The following is a 17,904-nucleotide window of genomic DNA, read 5'->3' as shown; positions in this document are numbered from 1 at the left end:
GAGAGGTTCAGTAATCTGGAATTCAAGCTATTTGGATATTGACTGTCCTACCGATGACCCACTAATAAGAAACCTTTGTTTTGTCTCTGATATTTGTTAGATCATAAACTCTCTAAATAGCTTAGAACATAACTCATGATAAAGGAGAGGAGGAACACTGGGTCCACTGATTCACTTAAGGTATCTTTTGCCAGAAAAAAATGACCCTGGTTACTTTTAGGAAAGCAGGCATTTAATTAGGAGGGCTTTGTATTAATGCTAGTACGAGACAAATATTTCTCAAATCAAAGTGGTAGTGTTATAGTTGTGACAGATGAGGAGGTAGTTATGTCTATATGATATGTGTATGCATATATTATGTATAATGTTTTAACTTCCTGTACTCCATTTCACTTAGTAAAAGCCCAAGTTTCACAATTACCAACAACTTCCGTCAGGATCTTGCCCCATGTTACATGTTGGCCCTCCTCTCCTTCAACTCTCTCTCTTACTCCTTTTATTCAGCACAGTAAGCTTTTCTGTGTTCTCAGACATGCCAGAAGTATCACCTTAGGAGTTTTGCATTGGCCGGTAATCCTCCCTAAAAAAGATATTTTTCCAAATATTCACTTTAAACATCACCTTCTCAATGAATTAGGATCCACATCCAATTTACCTTTGTATTTTCCATATTTGACACATTTCTTGGCATAGGATGTTTCCTCCCTTTGGACTGCCTCTTCTTACATTCTGGGTAGCTGGGAGATGGCTACTCTGAGTAAGTCTCTTAAAATGCAAGTTTATTTTGACTGACTCTAAAATACTCTATTTGAAGAGTCTGCTTAAGAGCTACTATTTAAATAAATAACATTTTTATTTTAAAATGAGAGAAAATTTATGGCCATAAAACTGGCAGAGTTCATGGAGAACTATAACACATCTGCCTCTTCATTTCCCACTCAGGGGAGCTGTCTCTTCAATATTTATTTTCTTTTAATTCCCTGTTCAATTTCCCATTCATTTTGATGAACTATTTGTAACCTACTGTAGCTCAGGAAATTAATTTTATTCAAAAAATGTTTTAAATGTGTATTCACTTATTTTTAGGAGGGGAGGGGCAGAGAGACAAAAAGAGAGAATCCCATGCAGGCTCTGTGCTATCAGGGCAGAGCCCGACGTGGGGCTCATGTCACGAACTGTGAGATCATGACCTGAGCCGAGATCAAAAGTTGGACGCTTAACTGAGTCACCCAAGTGCCCCCAGGGCATTAATTTTAAAAAAAGAATTCTGAATTTAGATACAGTTCTAGCCTTAGAGTTCTCACTTAAAATTTTGACAGCAGCTCTAAGTCAAAGTTAAGCAGGGGAAAAGGGTGAAATGAAGCAATGGCCTAGATATGGAAACCCAGTTTATTAATAAAACTGAACATGGTTAAATTAAGTGGTGTCTAAGTAAAACTGAATACTAAAGTCATATTTTCAATTTTATCATTGCATAGCTGCTAAAAGTTTACTAATGCTTATCTGTTTGAATAAAGTCATATATTCTGATTAAGGAGCATGAATCTCAGTACTTACTTAAAGCTTCCAATTAACTCTATGTGCAAAGAAAAAATATTAATATGAAAGACTAAATCAGGAAGCCACCTTATTAAATCTCTAGTTAACTGGCATCAAATACCACTATCTTGCAACTGACTACAAGCATGAGACATACCATACCTATTGTTCTGCCACTAATTATTCAAATAAACTAGATGAGCACCTATGAAGTACTAGAAACTGAAGAATTAACAATTCACAAAGTAATTGTTACCTCTAGAGATCTTATACTTTAGTAAGGGATGGAGATATTTTCTGGGAAGAGATGCCCGGGATATTCTTCACTGAAACCCGGGACTCTTCAATCAAATAGCCAGTCACTGAAGCTCACTTGACTGAAAGATAAATCTAGCTAAAATATTAAGATTATTATAGATTGGTCTGAGTATAGTCATCAGTGCTATTTTGGAAATGTAAGTATGTCAAGCAGCTTTTTATATATAAGCATGTACATGTATGTGTGTATATGACTTGTGCGTGGCCATGTCAGCACATGTCTGGCAAACTGTCTGCAAATGTCAGGACTACATCTAGCTAGCCCATAAGAATCAAAATGGACATCTGTTTCCAGGGTATCTAATGTAACAAGACTGGTATCTGATGAGCCTGGCCAGTAGCCGTCGGTTTCCTGATTGAACAGACCAGATTAGTTTCTTGAGATCCTCAGATTGCTTGGTCACCTCCACTCCACCATTCTCACTGAGAATGTATCAGAGGTGTGAAAAAGTGTAAAGTCCTACTTAACTACATTTTCTTCCTTGTGCCTGGAACACAGTTGTTAACTGAGCATTAAAACACGGTTTTGTCTTACCCACATTTTTGGAATCTGTGCTGTATGCAAAGACCCGCTTGTTTTAAGGGGAAAAAAATCCACTTTATTGAGATTGACAAGTGAATGTTAAAAGCATTTATAATACAATGCAATACATGTTACAGTAGAACCAAACACCAATGGGATACAAGCCAAAGAAGGGTACCTTCACCTAGTCTTAGGGAATCAGAAAATGCTCTGAAAAGGAAAGACCAGTGGGTAATATGATAGGGAAAAACAGGTAGTGATTTTGGGCAGGGGAAAAGGTATGGGTCAAAGGTCAAAGGTGCATCAGCTACAATACCAATCTTCCAAGATGTGAAAGATAAGTTTTCACTCTACAATTTAATCTGTAATTACTTACCTAATATTTAGAATTCTATTCAGTTTTTATGAGCTACAATCCCCAACTTCAGTTTCAATAGACAAGATCCACAATTCATTGATACAAATACCTATGACTTAAGCTTTCTTTGAAGAGTAGGAAGGATTTTCAAAATTTAGGGACTAATTAAGTGACTTTTTTTGTGTGACTGGGTATTAGAAGACTCTTGCCTAACTAAATGAAAGAGCAAATGAAAAAAACACCATTGAATCACAGTTTGAATAGACTTTTGCTAATTTTGGAAATTTAATTCATATACTCAAGACAGATTTCTGTTAAAGTAATGTTAATCTGTTCACATTTCATAATCTCAATATCAGTGGGGAGTGAGCACTTGTTTTTGGCCCTTATTTTACATGATTGTCCCTTCAGTGCTAGTTTTTCATGTTTCTTTTACCTTTATCATTCCTAGCAGTAACTGCCAAACTGTTCATTTTAACCATCTTTTCATCATCACATGTCACTGTCGCTTTTATAAATCAAATAATTAATAATGAGTTCATGGTGAGTCCAAATAGCAACTTACTTTGAGAAAGATAAATCCCACTTAGAGCATAACATACAAAGACCAAGGGTCAATGACTTATTCAGTCTCCACTTTACTTCCACATTCACTCTCAGGTCTACCTTGATCTCTAGAACAGCGCTTATCTAGGCAGGTGAGATTATAAAATGCACTCATCTAACATGCTAATACTCAACACAAAGTTACTTGCTGTTGAATCACCTCTGAACTTAAATTACAATTGTGATACCCAATTCTGATTCAACCACTATGTTTTATAATACTTCCAATGACTGAGGCAGTCTTTTCTCTATGCCTAAATGCTGCCATATTTCTGTATTTTCAAATGGTTTTCATTACGGGTATACCTAAAGAAATTCTTTAAGGAAAGACTTTATGAAGAAAGCAGACAAGATTCAGAAAGTGAAGGTATATAATATGGAATGAGAGCTATACTATCTTTACCACACCACTAACCTCAGTATAATGACACATACCCTACTACAAAACCCATAAAATGGGATTGTACATTGACTTTCCTAATTCCACAAACACTGAAATTCCTCATTGGGCTTATAAGGGGAACGGTCTCTGTCCTGAAGTGGTCTGCATTGTTCTATAAGTGCTATACCACATATGGTGTTTCTTTTCAGTGGTAGCCATTGTGTATTCAGAAGGCATCCCAAGAGTTTATTCTCATTTTCTGCTTATGGATTATTGTAATGTTTGGTTTAAGAGGGGCTTTAATCAAAGTTATGTAATCTTAATTGTAAAATTTAGCTTAAATACATAAAAAATTCTATAAACCAAACACCAATGGGATACAAGCCAAGGAACGGAACGCTCACTCTACTCTTAGGGATTCAGAAAATTATACTTCACTAACGATTATAAAATGAAGAGCTTACAACCACCAAGCGGATGTAAGAATAGAATATTGCCAGCACAATAGAGCCCTCTATTCTCCCTACTGGATAGTAGCTCTGTCTCTTCTTTCATTTTCCATCTTGATTTTGTGCCAATCATTCTCTGGGTTTTCTTTACAGCTTTATCATCGAATAGGGCCTCACCATCATTTGCACCCCGCCCACAGAAGGTCAGGAGAATATGGAAAAGGTACAGTTTGTCTCTAGAATGGTTTTCATCATGTCTAGAACTCAGTACATGCCGCTTCTCACTGCAAGAAGGAAACTGTATCCATATCGAGAACTGTATGTTCTGAAAGAAGAAATGAACAGCTGGCGATCTCTGCCACACTGGGCCAATCATAGCAGTGCCTACCAGATACCACTGATGTGAAGATTGAATAAGATAATGAATGTGTGAACTTACTGCTAAGCCTGGGACTCGGTAAACACCTAATGACAATGACTATTATAGGCTATATGTGCTTCCTGTGCTTCTATTTATTGTGTAGACCTGTATTAAATAAGAATATGCTCACATTCTCTAAGTTAGGCAATAGAACTGTCAAATATGAAATGTGAATGATACTTTCTGATCATTTTTCTTATTTAAGTGTTTTGCCTTTAGTTTTTGTTAGAGGCACGTTATTCACTAAAACCATTGTTCAAGTTTCCCTGATTTTAAAAAATATGGTACATTCTGTATAATAATAATAAAAACACCCAAGATTCAGAATCAAAACACCAAATACGTAGTCTTGTTTCTACCATGTATTAATTGTGACTTGGAATAAGCCATCGACATCTCTGAGTGGTAGTCTCATCATCCATGAAATGGAAACTGGATCCTCTTTCCCATCTGCCTCAAAGTTCTTCCCTGAGGAACACAGAGACTGACAGATATAACACACAGGGAACACAGCAACAGCACACTCTTCCTAAGAGCAAATGTAAAACCTGCATATATCTTCATTTTTTAAGTGTGTCTATTCAACCTTACATCAGAGAGACACTTTAAACAGCATAGGTGATTCCACCAGCTATCCTACTCACTGAGAAAGATGGGAGTCTATGCCTCAGACTGAGTGAGATTTTAATATTTAAAGGTGCAACAAAGCCCTTTATATAAACCAACTACTTCATCTAGGGCTGGGCTGAACATACAGTGAAATGTCCTAATGCCAGAGAGAAAAACCAACTGTGCCACTCTTAGAGAAAAACATCATGTCTGTCCCCAGTGTGGATATTTGCTAGCCTAATCAAATTTCATTTTCATTTTTTTAAAATATATGAAATTTATTGTCAAATTGGTTTCCATACAACACCCAGTGCTCATCCCAAAAGATGCCCTCTTCAATGCCCATCACCCACCCTCCCCTCCCTCCCACCCCCCCGTCAGCCCTCAGTTTGTTCTCAGTTTTTAGGAGTCTCTAATGCTTTTAGCCTAATCAAATTTCAGGAGTAATGCTATTGACCATATGAGACCAATTTTGGAAACTATCCACATGTAGAATGTAACTCTACTATGTTGCATTATGAAAATCTACCTTTATCAGTCTGGTATAGTGCCATTTTTGTTTGCCATGTAGAGCACATTGCCACCCAAGAAGCCAACAAACCACCTAAGCTAAGTTTCAAAATACTTAAATATTGAGTGGAGATGGGAAAATGGTAAATAATGAAAATTGTTAGAAGCATCTTAGAAAATATATTGCACCTTGACAAATCATATGAAGGATCTTTAAAATGACATTTTCATGGATAAAGAAGATGTGGTTTATATATACAATGGAATACTACTTGGCAATGAGAAAGAATGAAATCTGGCCATTTGTAGCAATGTTGATAGAACTGGAGAGTGTTATGCTAAGTGAAATAAGTCAGGCAGAGAAAGACATGTTTTCACTCATATGTGGATCCTGAGAAACTTAACAGAAGACCATGGGGGAGGGGAAGGGGAAAAAAAGTTACAGAGAGGGGAAGAGACAAACCATAAGAGACTCTTAAACACTGAGAACAAAATGAGGGTTGATGGGGGGATGGGGGAGAGGGGAAAGTGGGTGATGGGCATTGAGGACGGCACCTGTTGGGATGAGCACTGAGTGTTGCATGAAAACCAGTTCGACAATAAATTACACTTAAAAAAAAAATAAAATAAAGTAAAAAAAGAATAATAAATAAATTTTAAAAATAAAATAAAAAATAAAATGACATTTTCTTACCTTAAAAAAATCCACATTCTTTCCAGTAAAGACTTTACCACAATTTGGCTTATTCACCAAATGTTTCCTTCAAGTTGCCATTGCTCTCTCAGCTGAAATTTGAAGTTCTGTACCTTAAAATATATATAGGAGTAGCATATGGAAGCCAAAAAACCCAGAAGTGATTTAATCATTCTCAGGTCCTCCAACCCTGTGAGTTCACATTTTTAAATATCAAATGACTTGTGCTATTCTCCTATCCAGACAAATCATGTGAACCCAATAATATTTCTAGGGCTCTCCAGAAAGCAAAGGAGAGTCACAGCAAGGGCTTTAATTATCCATCATTTTACTTTGTAAATTCCTTTCTCCTAACTTGAGTTCCAATTACTCTTTATCTCCTGAAGCTACTGCCCTCTGTCTACCTACTGCCAAATGTGACTACAGCTTTCCTGTCTTCATTATGAAAAATGACAACTGATCTAGTCACTGTGTATTATAATTCCATTTTAGATATGGACACTGGAATACATTCACAGTACTGTGCAGAAATGATATAATTTCAGAATGCGGTTTCTAACACTCATGACCATAGCCACAGAGGGATCGCTTATTTACTGGTCAAGTGTCTTGTTGAATCCTGGCCTAATGAGACATTTCTGTGCTTTTTTCTCTTCCATGCCCTCTTTTCTGAAATATAAAACCTTACAAATATTCCAAATTCAGTTTTTTAAGAAAAATTTATTCTATACTGTATTGTGTACAAACTACCTTATTCTGTAGTGCTTGATGCCAGGTTTTTGATGTAACCAAATAGAGTGGTTAAATTTGTCCATAAGTAACATCCTTATTTGAGCCAATCATCTCCCCAAAGGGCCCTCTCTTTCTCAACAAGAAGAAGCAAGAACCTGTTTACCTAAACAAAGAACAAAAACTGTAATACCCAGCATGAGAGAAATCCATGTAATACCCAGCATGGAACAAAGCAGAATCAACCTTCAAACTAGAAATCTTTTCTCATAGTCCTTGTTCACCGAAATGAAAATAATAAGGTAGAAGCAAAGCATACTACAAAGAGTTCTAGACTTGAAATCAGAAGACTATGAGGATACTCTAGATCTTGTCTTTGTTAAGCTGTGTGACTTTTGATGAATCATTAACTATTCTGAGCTTCACTTCCCCATTCATAGAGTAAATATCTTTTGTTGATCAGTATGTGCTACTTTGACCGTATAAAAGTAAAAAAAGAAAAGAAAAGAAAAGAAAAAAGAAAACAAACTCTGCCAAAAGAAACCTGCTGTAAAATGTTTACAGATGCAAAATAGATTAAATATAATAGTCTTTCAGGAACCTTCGATTTCTCCCATTTGAAAAAGTCATATTCTTGCCAATCAGAGGAAATAAACAAGAGTATATACACAGTAAGTGATTTATGCTTCTAATAGCATGTGGCAGATAAGAACAATCCCCATGGTACAGTGTCAGTCTATTGTTCTCCAATTCAATAATCTGGAGACTATTCATCTTTTTCGAGTGGAAAAAAGGAGTTCAAAATGAAAAACTTCAAAAAGTCAGATAATACATTTCTTATTTAATATTGTTGCTAAACAGGAAAAAAGTAAAGACATCGTGCAAATGATGAAGAAAAAAAAAGACCTAGTGATAAAGACCAGAAGTAAATTATAGAGAGAAGACTCAAATTTCCTTTAACATGTTAAGAAAAGAATACACTAAGAAGGCTACTGCAAAAAAACGTTTTCATTAAACATAAAATCTCCCCATTATGTAACTAACTGCACTGAGAGATACAGTTTCTGATTATAACTATCTCCTACTCAGGACTTTCCTCAGGGCAAGTTTAACATCTTTGTTTCTTAAACTATAGATTAAAGGGTTCATCATGGGAACCACATTGGTATAAAAGACAGAAGAGATTTTCCCCTCATCCATAGATCCAGCAGAAGATGGTTTAAGATACATAAATGCACATGATCCAAAGAACAAGGAAACAGCAATTATGTGGGAACTGCAGGTGCTGAACGCTTTGGACCTCCCCTCAGTGGAGCTGATGTGGAGGATGCTGGAAAGGATGCAACCATAAGACACAAAGATGGTGACACTGGGCACGATGATGTTGATGCCCACCACGATGAAAACCACCAGCTCATTCACGTAGGTGCTTGTGCAGGAGAGCTGGAGAAGGGGGAGGATGTCACACAAATAATGGTTGATGGTGTTTGCATCACAGAAGGTCAGTCTCAGCATGCATCCTGTGTGAGCCACAGCACCTGAAAATGCCATCAAATATGAACCAAGCATAAGGCTGGAACACACTTTAGGGGACATGACAACATTATACAAAAGTGGGTTGCAGATGGCCACATAGCGATCATAGGCCATTGATGTCAACACATAGCATTCAGAAATAGCAAAAAAACAGAAAAAGTAAAGCTGGGTCATGCACCCCCTGTAGGAGATAATATTTTTCTTTGATACAAAGTTAGTTAGCATTTTGGGTGTAAACACAGAAGAATAGCAGAGGTCTATGAAGGACAAATTGAAAAGGAAAAAGTACATTGGGGTGTGTAGGTGTGAATTCAGTCCAAGTAGAGTTATCAAGCCCGAATTTCCTAACACAGTGACCACATACATGACTAGAAACAGGCAGAACAGAGGGAGCTGGAGATCCGGTAGGTCTGTTAGCCCCACCAGAATGAATTCAGTCACAAAAGAACCATTTCCAGGAGCCATCTTCTCTAAAGGGATCTGTGAGCACAGAAGAAAAAAGTTACAAAGAGAAAAACTCAGCTTTTCCCACCATCTCTCCTTTCCCAAATGCAGTATATGCATGGAGAAGGTCTGAGACTAGCCCAACCTGGACCCAAGACTCCACTGCCATTATCATGATACTGAGTGACTCAGGCTTCCCCTTATTAGTCTTTGCAAGCTAAGTAACAAAGAATGTCAAATCTTAGCCTATAGAGTGAAGAGCAATGTTGCTAAATGTAAACATAACTATGGGAAATACCTTCTCCCTTATGGAGAAAAAGTTTACATGAGGACACAATTATCCTTCTTTCTTCTCATTTTCATTCACATACGCCCTCTCTTCACCAGTAAAATTTGAAGCTGCAACCTGGAGCTGGCCTCTAATGCAGATTAGACTTGGTGTGGTGGAAACCAACTAGACTGTTTCTAATCTGAAACTAAGGGACCAGTCTACAAGAAGTTACTGCCCAATGTCACAGAGTAAAAGCCTCAAATCTGGAGTAGCAAGTTTTGCCCATGGAGAAGAAACTTACTGACTCACAGAACGCATTCCTTGACCAGCCCTTGCAACATCTCTAAACATTCCCTGCTTTGGACAGATTTTTCTGCCAATTTCACTTGAGTCTCAGGACTGCAAAACTGGGAAAAATAGTGGCATATCTTAGATCCTCAGGTTTCCATTTCCAAAAAGGAGGACATGATTAAGCTGAAATTCAGAAGCTCACCCACCTTAGGCCAGAAAACATTGGTGCTTCCTTATCATTGTTATTATCCCCATTGTCATGGAAGGGCAATTTCCGGCTCTGAGGATTTGGTTCTTTTGATTCAAAGAGAATTCAGCCCATAATTAATTGCTGATATGTCCTGGAAATCTTTTAGAACTCTAGATCTTAATTTCTGATTATGACTTTTAGTTCCCTCAAACAGAAGACAAAAACAGTCTTTATTATTATCATTTTTGCCACTTGGTAAGTCACAGAAGATTTAATGTGAGTGTAACTATATAATGTTAGTTATAAACAAGGCAGAAGCTTGCTCAGTGTGTTCCCCAAGGAAAATTTCTAAGTGTAATCAGAAACCATGGGGATTGTATATACACCCTGGACCAGAATCCATCTTCGGTGCCTCAAGGACTCAATAATCTGCTCAAGTTTTCTCTTCCCTGTAGAGACTGTATGACCCCTCAAGGAAGAGCCAAAAATAAATTCCCATTTCCAATTATGCAAGCTGGAAGCCTTAATCTCTACTTCTCCACATGACACACTGATTCAAAAAACAACTTATGTACAGATTCCCTTTGTAAAAAAATCTAGAAACTGGTTAAGAAGGTCCCTTACCCAATTCATGCATGAAACCAGGCATATTGAAGCTGTTAGGGAAATTCAAGATACCCTTTTGTCATAATACCTATCTTGGCATAGCACATGTGATTCTGACAAAATCCCTCAGCTCCCAGCTACTCCCTGGGAAAGGGAAGAGGTGCACCATACATCCAAAGCCTCAAGTTTTTTAGGAGCTTTCCATAAGACTAGCTTATGTTAGGCATGTTTCAGAAAGGTGAGGAGCCATGGGCCATGGCATAGTTTAGCTAAACAGGTGACAGAGGACAGAGACAGCAATTTGGGCTAGAACTCACAATAGCCCTCTGCCCCCACATACACATGCCCTGCTGACTCAGCCCAGAGCTAGCAGTAAAGAACTCTTCCTCTAATCATGTATCTAATGACCCAAATTATTAGGGGGCTGCCTGAGGAACCGACTTCAGCCTTGCTTGTTTTAGAGTGCTGATGGGAACTGACATACTCCAGAAGCGATGAAGCAAAAAAGAACAAAGAAAGTGGGATAGACTGACATGAACTGTAAGAGGCTCTCACTATCTGGCCAGGCTTTTTGTGTGGGTCTTCTCTAGCACAAGGCTAGACCATGAAGATTACGATAGGTGGACATTTTGTCTAATGTCCAGACACAAGCCCAGAGAGTCTAAGTATTTCCCAGAAATATCAACATAAATCTCCAGAAACTGTCCCTAATGAAATGGAAATACATCGTTTATCTGACAGAGAATTCAAAACAGCTATCATAAAAATGCTCACTGCAGTCAGAGAGCAATACGTGAAAAAAGTAAGAATGTCAACCAAGAGACAGAAAACTCTAAAGAATACCAAGCAGAAATAATGAGGCTGAAGAAAAAAAATCACTGAACTGGAAAAATTACTAGGAGGTTAAAACAGCAGACAAGGTCACACAAAAGAAAATATCACAGAATTAAAAAAAAAAAAGTCATGTGAAATTAGCCATCAAAGTATCAAATGAAGAAAGAATTAAAAATAGCAAATAAAATAAGAGAATTATTGGACTGTACCAGTTGGACAAATATATGTATTTTAGGGATCAAAAAAAAAAAGAGATGAGAAATAACCTGAAAGATTTCTCAAAGTAAAAATGGCTTAAGACCCCCCAAATCCGTAGAAAGAAATGAACATCCAGATCCAGGAAACAAAAAGGACCCCCCTGACCAAAAAAAAGATGACTGCAAAGAAATCCACACCTGGACACACTACATTCAAAATTATTGAAAAATCAAAGACAGAATTTTGAAAGCAGCAAGAGAAATGCAACTTATCCCATACAGTGAACCCCCCCATAAGAATATCCGTGAATTTTCCAGCAGAGTTCAATGGATTTCAGCAGAAATCTTTCAGGTCAGAAGGGAATGGGAAGATCTATTCAATGTGCTGAAAGAAAAAAAAAAGGGCGGGGTGGGGGGTGGGCAACCAAGAATACTGTAAATAGCAAAAGTATCCTTCCAAAAGAAAGAGAGAGAAAATTTTTCCTCAAACAACAGCTGAAAAGATTCATCACCACTAAACCTGCCTCATAAGAAATGTGAAAGAGAATTCTTCAAGCTGAAAAGAAAGGACACTGGGGGTGTCTGAGTGGCTCAGTCAGTTAAAGCATCTGACTCTTGATTTTGGCTCAGGTCATGATCTCACAGTTCCTGAGTTCGAGCCCTGCACGGACAGTGTGGAGTCTGCTTGGGATTCTCTCCTTCTCTTTCCGCCCCTTCCCTGATCTTTCTTTCTCTCTCTCTCTCTCTCTCCCTATGTATATATCTATCTATCTATATATATAGATATATATATATAGATAGATAGATATAGATATATATAGATATATATATAGATATAGATATAGATATGTATATATATGTATATATATATGTATATACATATCTATATCTATATCTATATCTATATCTATATCTATATCTATATCTATATACATATATATATCAAAATAAACACCTTTTAAAAAAAAGAGAAAAGAAAGGACACTAAACAACATCACATTAGCCTAAGAAAGTCTAAAACAAATTGATAAAGGTAAACACATAGTACAGAATATTGTATTGTAAAAGTGGTGGGTATGGACTGCCTTATGGCTCAGTTGGTTGAGCACCCAACTTCAGCTCAAGTCATGATCTCACAGTTGGTGGGTTTGAGCCCTGTATCCAGCTCTGTGCTAACAGCTCAGAGCCTGAGTACTGCTTTGGATTCCGTGTCTCCCTCTCTTTCTGCCCCTCCCTCACTTGCACTCTGTCTCTCTCTGTCTCTCAAAAATAAATAAAATGTTTAAAAAAACATTTGGGGGGTAATGTTCTTTCAGTTTTGATACAAAAGTTAGTAGACAAAAGTATCAAAAAATAGATATCACTAAAAATGTTAATAGACACAAAATACATGTATGTATTCAATAAAGTATCTTTAAATGACAAAAGCAAGATGTCAGAAATATTTCCTTAAATCAAGTCTACAGCCCCTATCAATGTATTCGAGCATATGAATAAATAGGAAAATATGTGAGGGTGTGTGTTAGGCTTACACATATATACCAAAGGGGAACTCTGTTATGATAACACCTATATTATAAAAGAAGAGAGACTCAAATAAATTACCTGGCTTTATACCTCAAGGAATTGGAAAGACAAGAACAAAACCAGAAATATATCAAATAGAAAATAGAAAATCATAGTAAAGCATGAAAATGAGAGCAGTTTTAAAAGGTAAAATTGACAAGCCTTTAGCAAGTCTAAATAAGAAAGAAGAGAGGGGCGCCTGGGTGGCTCAGTCAGTTAAGTGTCCGACTTCAGCTCAGGTCATGATCTCCTGGTTTGTAGGTCTGAGCCCCGCATCTGGCTCTGTGCTGACAGCTGAGTCTGGAGCCTGCTTTGGATTCTGTGTCTCCCTCTCTCTCTGCCTCTCCCTCCACTTTCTCTCTCTCTCTCTCTCTTTGTCTCCTTCAAACATTAAAAAAAAAAAAAAAAAGAAGACAGAAGACTCAGGTAAGTAAAATAAGAAATGAAAGAGGAGACAATACAACAGGTGCCACAGAAAGAAAAAGAAAAAGAAGATTATATGAACATTTGTTCACCAGAAAGTGGATAATCTCGAAGAAATGGATAAATTTGTAGAAACATACAACCTACCAAAAATGAATCAAGAATACATAGAATTTCTGAACAGAACTGTCACTGACATGTGATTAAATCAATACTCTAAAATTTCCCAACAATGAAAATCCTAGCTTCAAGTAGAAATTCTACCAAACATTTAAAGAAGTAGCACAGTCCTTCTCAACTCTCCCATAACATTAAAGAACAGGGTAGACTTTCAAATCCATTTTATGAGGCCAGCATTACCTTGATATCAAGTCCAGACAAAGACACTACAAGAAAATTAGAAGCTAGTATGATGAATTCTGAATTCTTATCATCTGATGAATACATAAAAGCATATATTTACACACACACTTATATTTAGTAGGGGAGAAGGGCAGAAGGGCATCATTTATTTACTCATATAGAGGGGATTCTCTCAGTAAAAAAAAGCATCGGACTCTGAGTTTCTTCAAATGTGTAAACTGCTCAAAGTAAGTGGCTCCAAGCATAAAACAATGACTTGTGCTCCCACAATTATGGAATTTTTTTTCATGACAATTCTAGAGGGAGAAAGATGGAAAAGATCACTCAGGCATTGTGCTAGCCTGTTTTGGCTGCTATAACAAATCCATGGATTGGTGGCTTATAAATAAGAGAAATTTATTTCACACAGCTCTGGAATCAGGGAAGTGCAAGATCAAGGCACCAGGATATTCCATCTCTGGTGAGGTACCTCTTCCTGGTTCATAGGCCGCTGTATTCTTGCTCTGTCCTCACATGACCAAAGGAAAAAGGGTACTCTCTGCTATCTTTTCTATAAGGGCATTGTTCCCGTTCATGAAGGCTCCACCCTTATGACCTAATCAACTACCAAATTCTCACCTCCTAATACCATCACACTAAGGATTAAGTTTCAACATAGGAATTTAAGGAAGCCACATTCAGTCTATAGCAGACTTCACTTTAAAGGTCTTTCTTCATTCTCTAAATCTATGATCTAAGATCTGTATCTAAGGTCCATGTTTAGGATCTTTCCAACATCACACATATGATTTTGAAACTTTTACACTCACAAAATTAGGTTTAAAAAAGAGAGAGAGAAGGAAATTCAAGATGCAATGTTTTGGAAAAGGATCCAAGGTAAAAAAAATTAGATTATTAATTATATGAAATAAGGCTAGATAGAAATTCTACTAGAAGACTCCACTAGCTGTGGCATTAAAAAGGAGACATAAGGCTTTCTTCATGGGCATTCTTATAAAAACCAAAGCTCCCCATCTCAAAAACAGTGTAACTATAAAACTGAAAATGGAAGTTACTATTAAGAGCTGGATGGCCTGACTTTGTTTTTCTCTTGGATCCCGAGTAAAAATGAAGAGCCAGAAAAACGACCTACCAATCCATGACTTGTGTGACCAGTGCATTTAATTCCCACCCCCTGCTCCAAACCAAGTAGCCATGATCGAGAGCTGCTCTTTCCTGTACCCAAATACTGTGACAATATAAATTTTCTGAGCAGATCAAAAGTATAAAAATCCTGGTGAAAAGGGAATGAACAATTGCATTTCTGGATAATAGAATGCATAAATGTGTCCTAGCAAACCCTACAACATGACACCACGTGTATTATTCAAAGAGAAGTGCAGCAATCTGGGGTTTACCCTATTTTGGGTATCAACTCTCCTATCAATGACCCTTCTAGGGAAAGATGTGTTGCCTCTGAGATTTTTCTAGTTCACAAATTTTCCACACAATTTAGATCATAAATCATAGTAAAAGAGAGAAGGCACACTGGGTCTTCAGGGGAGAGACTTCTTACAATTACAATTGTCCTAAAAATAAGAATTTTCTTTTGTACCAACACTATAACATTTTGAAAGATTAATCTGTTTTACTTCTCCCTATGAATTAGGGTATAGAGTTAGGTGGTCCAAGTACGTCTCTATCAATTGGAAATTAATGTTTGAGCAATAATCTAAGTAAACAGCTCCCTCTGATGGGGACTTTTATCTTAGAGAACATTCAAATCAATTTAAAAGAAAAAAAAATGCTGTAAGGAATATCCCAGGAGGGCTTTAATAATATTTTTTCTTCTTTCTTTCCAAGATTTTTATTTAATTTCCAGTTAGTTAACATATAGTTACTCACAGTAAACATACAGTAAATTTAGTTTCAGGTATAGAATTTAGTGACTCAATACTTACATACAACACCTGGTGCTTATCACAACAAGTGCCCTCCTTAATCCCCATCAACTAACCAATCTCCCTGCTCACCTCCCCTCTGGGAACCATCAGTTTGTTCTCTGTAATTAAGAATCTGTTTCTTGGTTGTCCTCTTTTTTTTTTTTTTTTTTTTTGCTGCTAAGTTCATTTGTTTTGTTTCTTAAATTCCACATATGAGTGAATATTTTTAAAAGTCAAATTAAGGAGCACCTGGGTGGTTCAGTCTGTTGAGATTCCAACTCTTGATTTCAGCTCAGGTCATGATCTCATGGTTCATGGGATCGAGCCCCCCATCAGGCTAATAGTGCAGAGCCTGCTTGGGATTCTCTCCCTCTCTCTCTGCCCCTCCTCTGTTCACACACACACACTCTCTCCCTCTTTCTCTCAAAATAACTAGATAAACTCAAAAAAATAAAAGTCAAATTAAGATCCTTGCTATATACATATTAGTCTCACTTTTAAAACTACAAAATACTATATACATTTTAATATGGTGGAAGAAAATTTTGGTAACTATTTTGCATTCTCCTTTCACTTCCCTTTATCTCAATGTGAGAAGAATTTGAATTCATTTCAAGATTTATTGAGATGGAATTGACATATAGTACTGTGTAGCTTTAAGGTGTACAATGTGTTTATTTGATAAATGAATATTGCCATATGATTACCACAGCCGTATTAACTAACACCTCCATCAAGTTACATAATTACCATATCCTTTTTGTGGTGAGAACTTTTAAGACCTACTTTCTCAGTAAATTGCAAGTATGTGGCATACATATAATGGAATATTATTCAGCCATGAGAAATAACAAAACTCGGCCATTTACAACACCATAGATGGTCCTAGAGGAAATTTCTTTTTATTTATTTATTTATTTATTTATTTATTTATTTATTTTTTTTTTTTAATATATGAAATTTACTGTCAAATTGGTTTCCATACAACACCCAGTGCTCATCCCAAAAGGTGCCCTCCTCAATACCCATCACCCACCCTACCCTCCCTCCCACCCCCCATCAAACCTCAGTTTGTTCTCAGTTTTTAACAGTCTCTTATGCTTTGGCTCTCTCCCACTTTAACCTCTTTTTTTTTTTTTCCTTCCCCTCCCCCATGAGTTTCTGTTACGTTTCTCAGGATCCACATAAGAGTGAAACCATATGGTATCTGTCTTTCTCTGTATGGCTTATTTCACTTAGCATCACACTCTCCAGTTCCATCCACGTTGCTACAAAAGGCCATATTTCATTTTTTCTCATTGCCACGTAGTATTCCATTGTGTATATAAACCACAATTTCTTTATCCATTCATCAGTTGATGGACATTTAGGCTCTTTCCATAATTTGGCTATTGTTGAGAGTGCTGCTATAAACATTGGGGTACAAGTGCCCCTATGCATCAGTACTCCTGTATCCCTTGGGTAAATTCCTAGCAGTGCTATTGCTGGGTCATAGGGTAGGTCTATTTTTAATTTTCTGAGGAACCTCCACACTGCTTTCCAGAGCGGCTGCACCAATTTGCATTCCCACCAACAGTGCAAGAGGGTTCCCGTTTCTCCACATCCTCTCCAGCATCTGTAGTCTCCTGATTTGTTCATTTTGGCCACTCTGACTGGCGTGAGGTGATATCTGAGTGTGGTTTTGATTTGTATTTCCCTGATAAGGAGCGACGTTGAACATCTTTTCATGTGCCTGTTGGCCATCTGGATGTTTTCTTTAGAGAAGTGTCTATTCATGTTTTCTGCCCATTTCTTCACTGGGTTATTTGTTTTTCGGGTGTGGAGTTTGGTGAGCTCTTTATAGATTTTGGATACTAGCCCTTTGTCTAATATGTCATTTGCAAATATCTTTTCCCATCCCGTTGGTTGCCTTTTAGTTTTGTTGGTTGTTTCCTTTGCTGTGCAGAAGCTTTTTATCTTCATAAGGTCCCAGTAATTCACTTTTGCTTTTAATTCCCTTGCCTTTGGGGATGTGTCGAGTAAGAGATTGCTATGGCTGAGGTCAGAGAGGTCTTTTCCTGCTTTCTATAGAGGAAATTTCTTAAGTGATATTTCACTTAATATTTCAGGCAGAGAAAGACAAA

At 37.1% G+C, this 17,904-nt stretch overlaps 1 protein-coding gene across 1 annotated transcript; it reads right to left on the bottom strand.

Moving 5' to 3' along the window:
• Window positions 1-8,212: 8,212 nt before the first annotated feature.
• LOC109257366 (olfactory receptor 8B3-like) lies at window positions 8,213-9,148 on the bottom strand. The gene has a single exon (XM_019433395.2). The coding sequence runs from the start codon at window positions 9,137-9,139 to the stop codon at window positions 8,213-8,215; it is 927 nt and encodes a 308-aa protein (XP_019288940.2). The 5' UTR covers window positions 9,140-9,148.
• Between the last annotated feature and the right edge of the window lie 8,756 nt (window positions 9,149-17,904).

Source organism: Panthera pardus, unplaced genomic scaffold, assembly GCF_024362965.1.
Source record: "Panthera pardus isolate Hobbes unplaced genomic scaffold, ASM2436296v1 HiC_scaffold_12, whole genome shotgun sequence".
NCBI classification, from domain to species: domain Eukaryota; kingdom Metazoa; phylum Chordata; class Mammalia; order Carnivora; family Felidae; genus Panthera; species Panthera pardus.
Note: the sequence above shows the minus strand (reverse complement) of the source record. Positions and strands in the feature narration are given on the sequence as shown.

Excerpts from the sequence above, each read along its gene's own strand:
- LOC109257366 (XM_019433395.2), bottom strand. The coding sequence starts at position 9,139 with ATGGCTCCTGGAAATGGTTCTTTTGTGACTGAATTCATTCTGGTGGGG.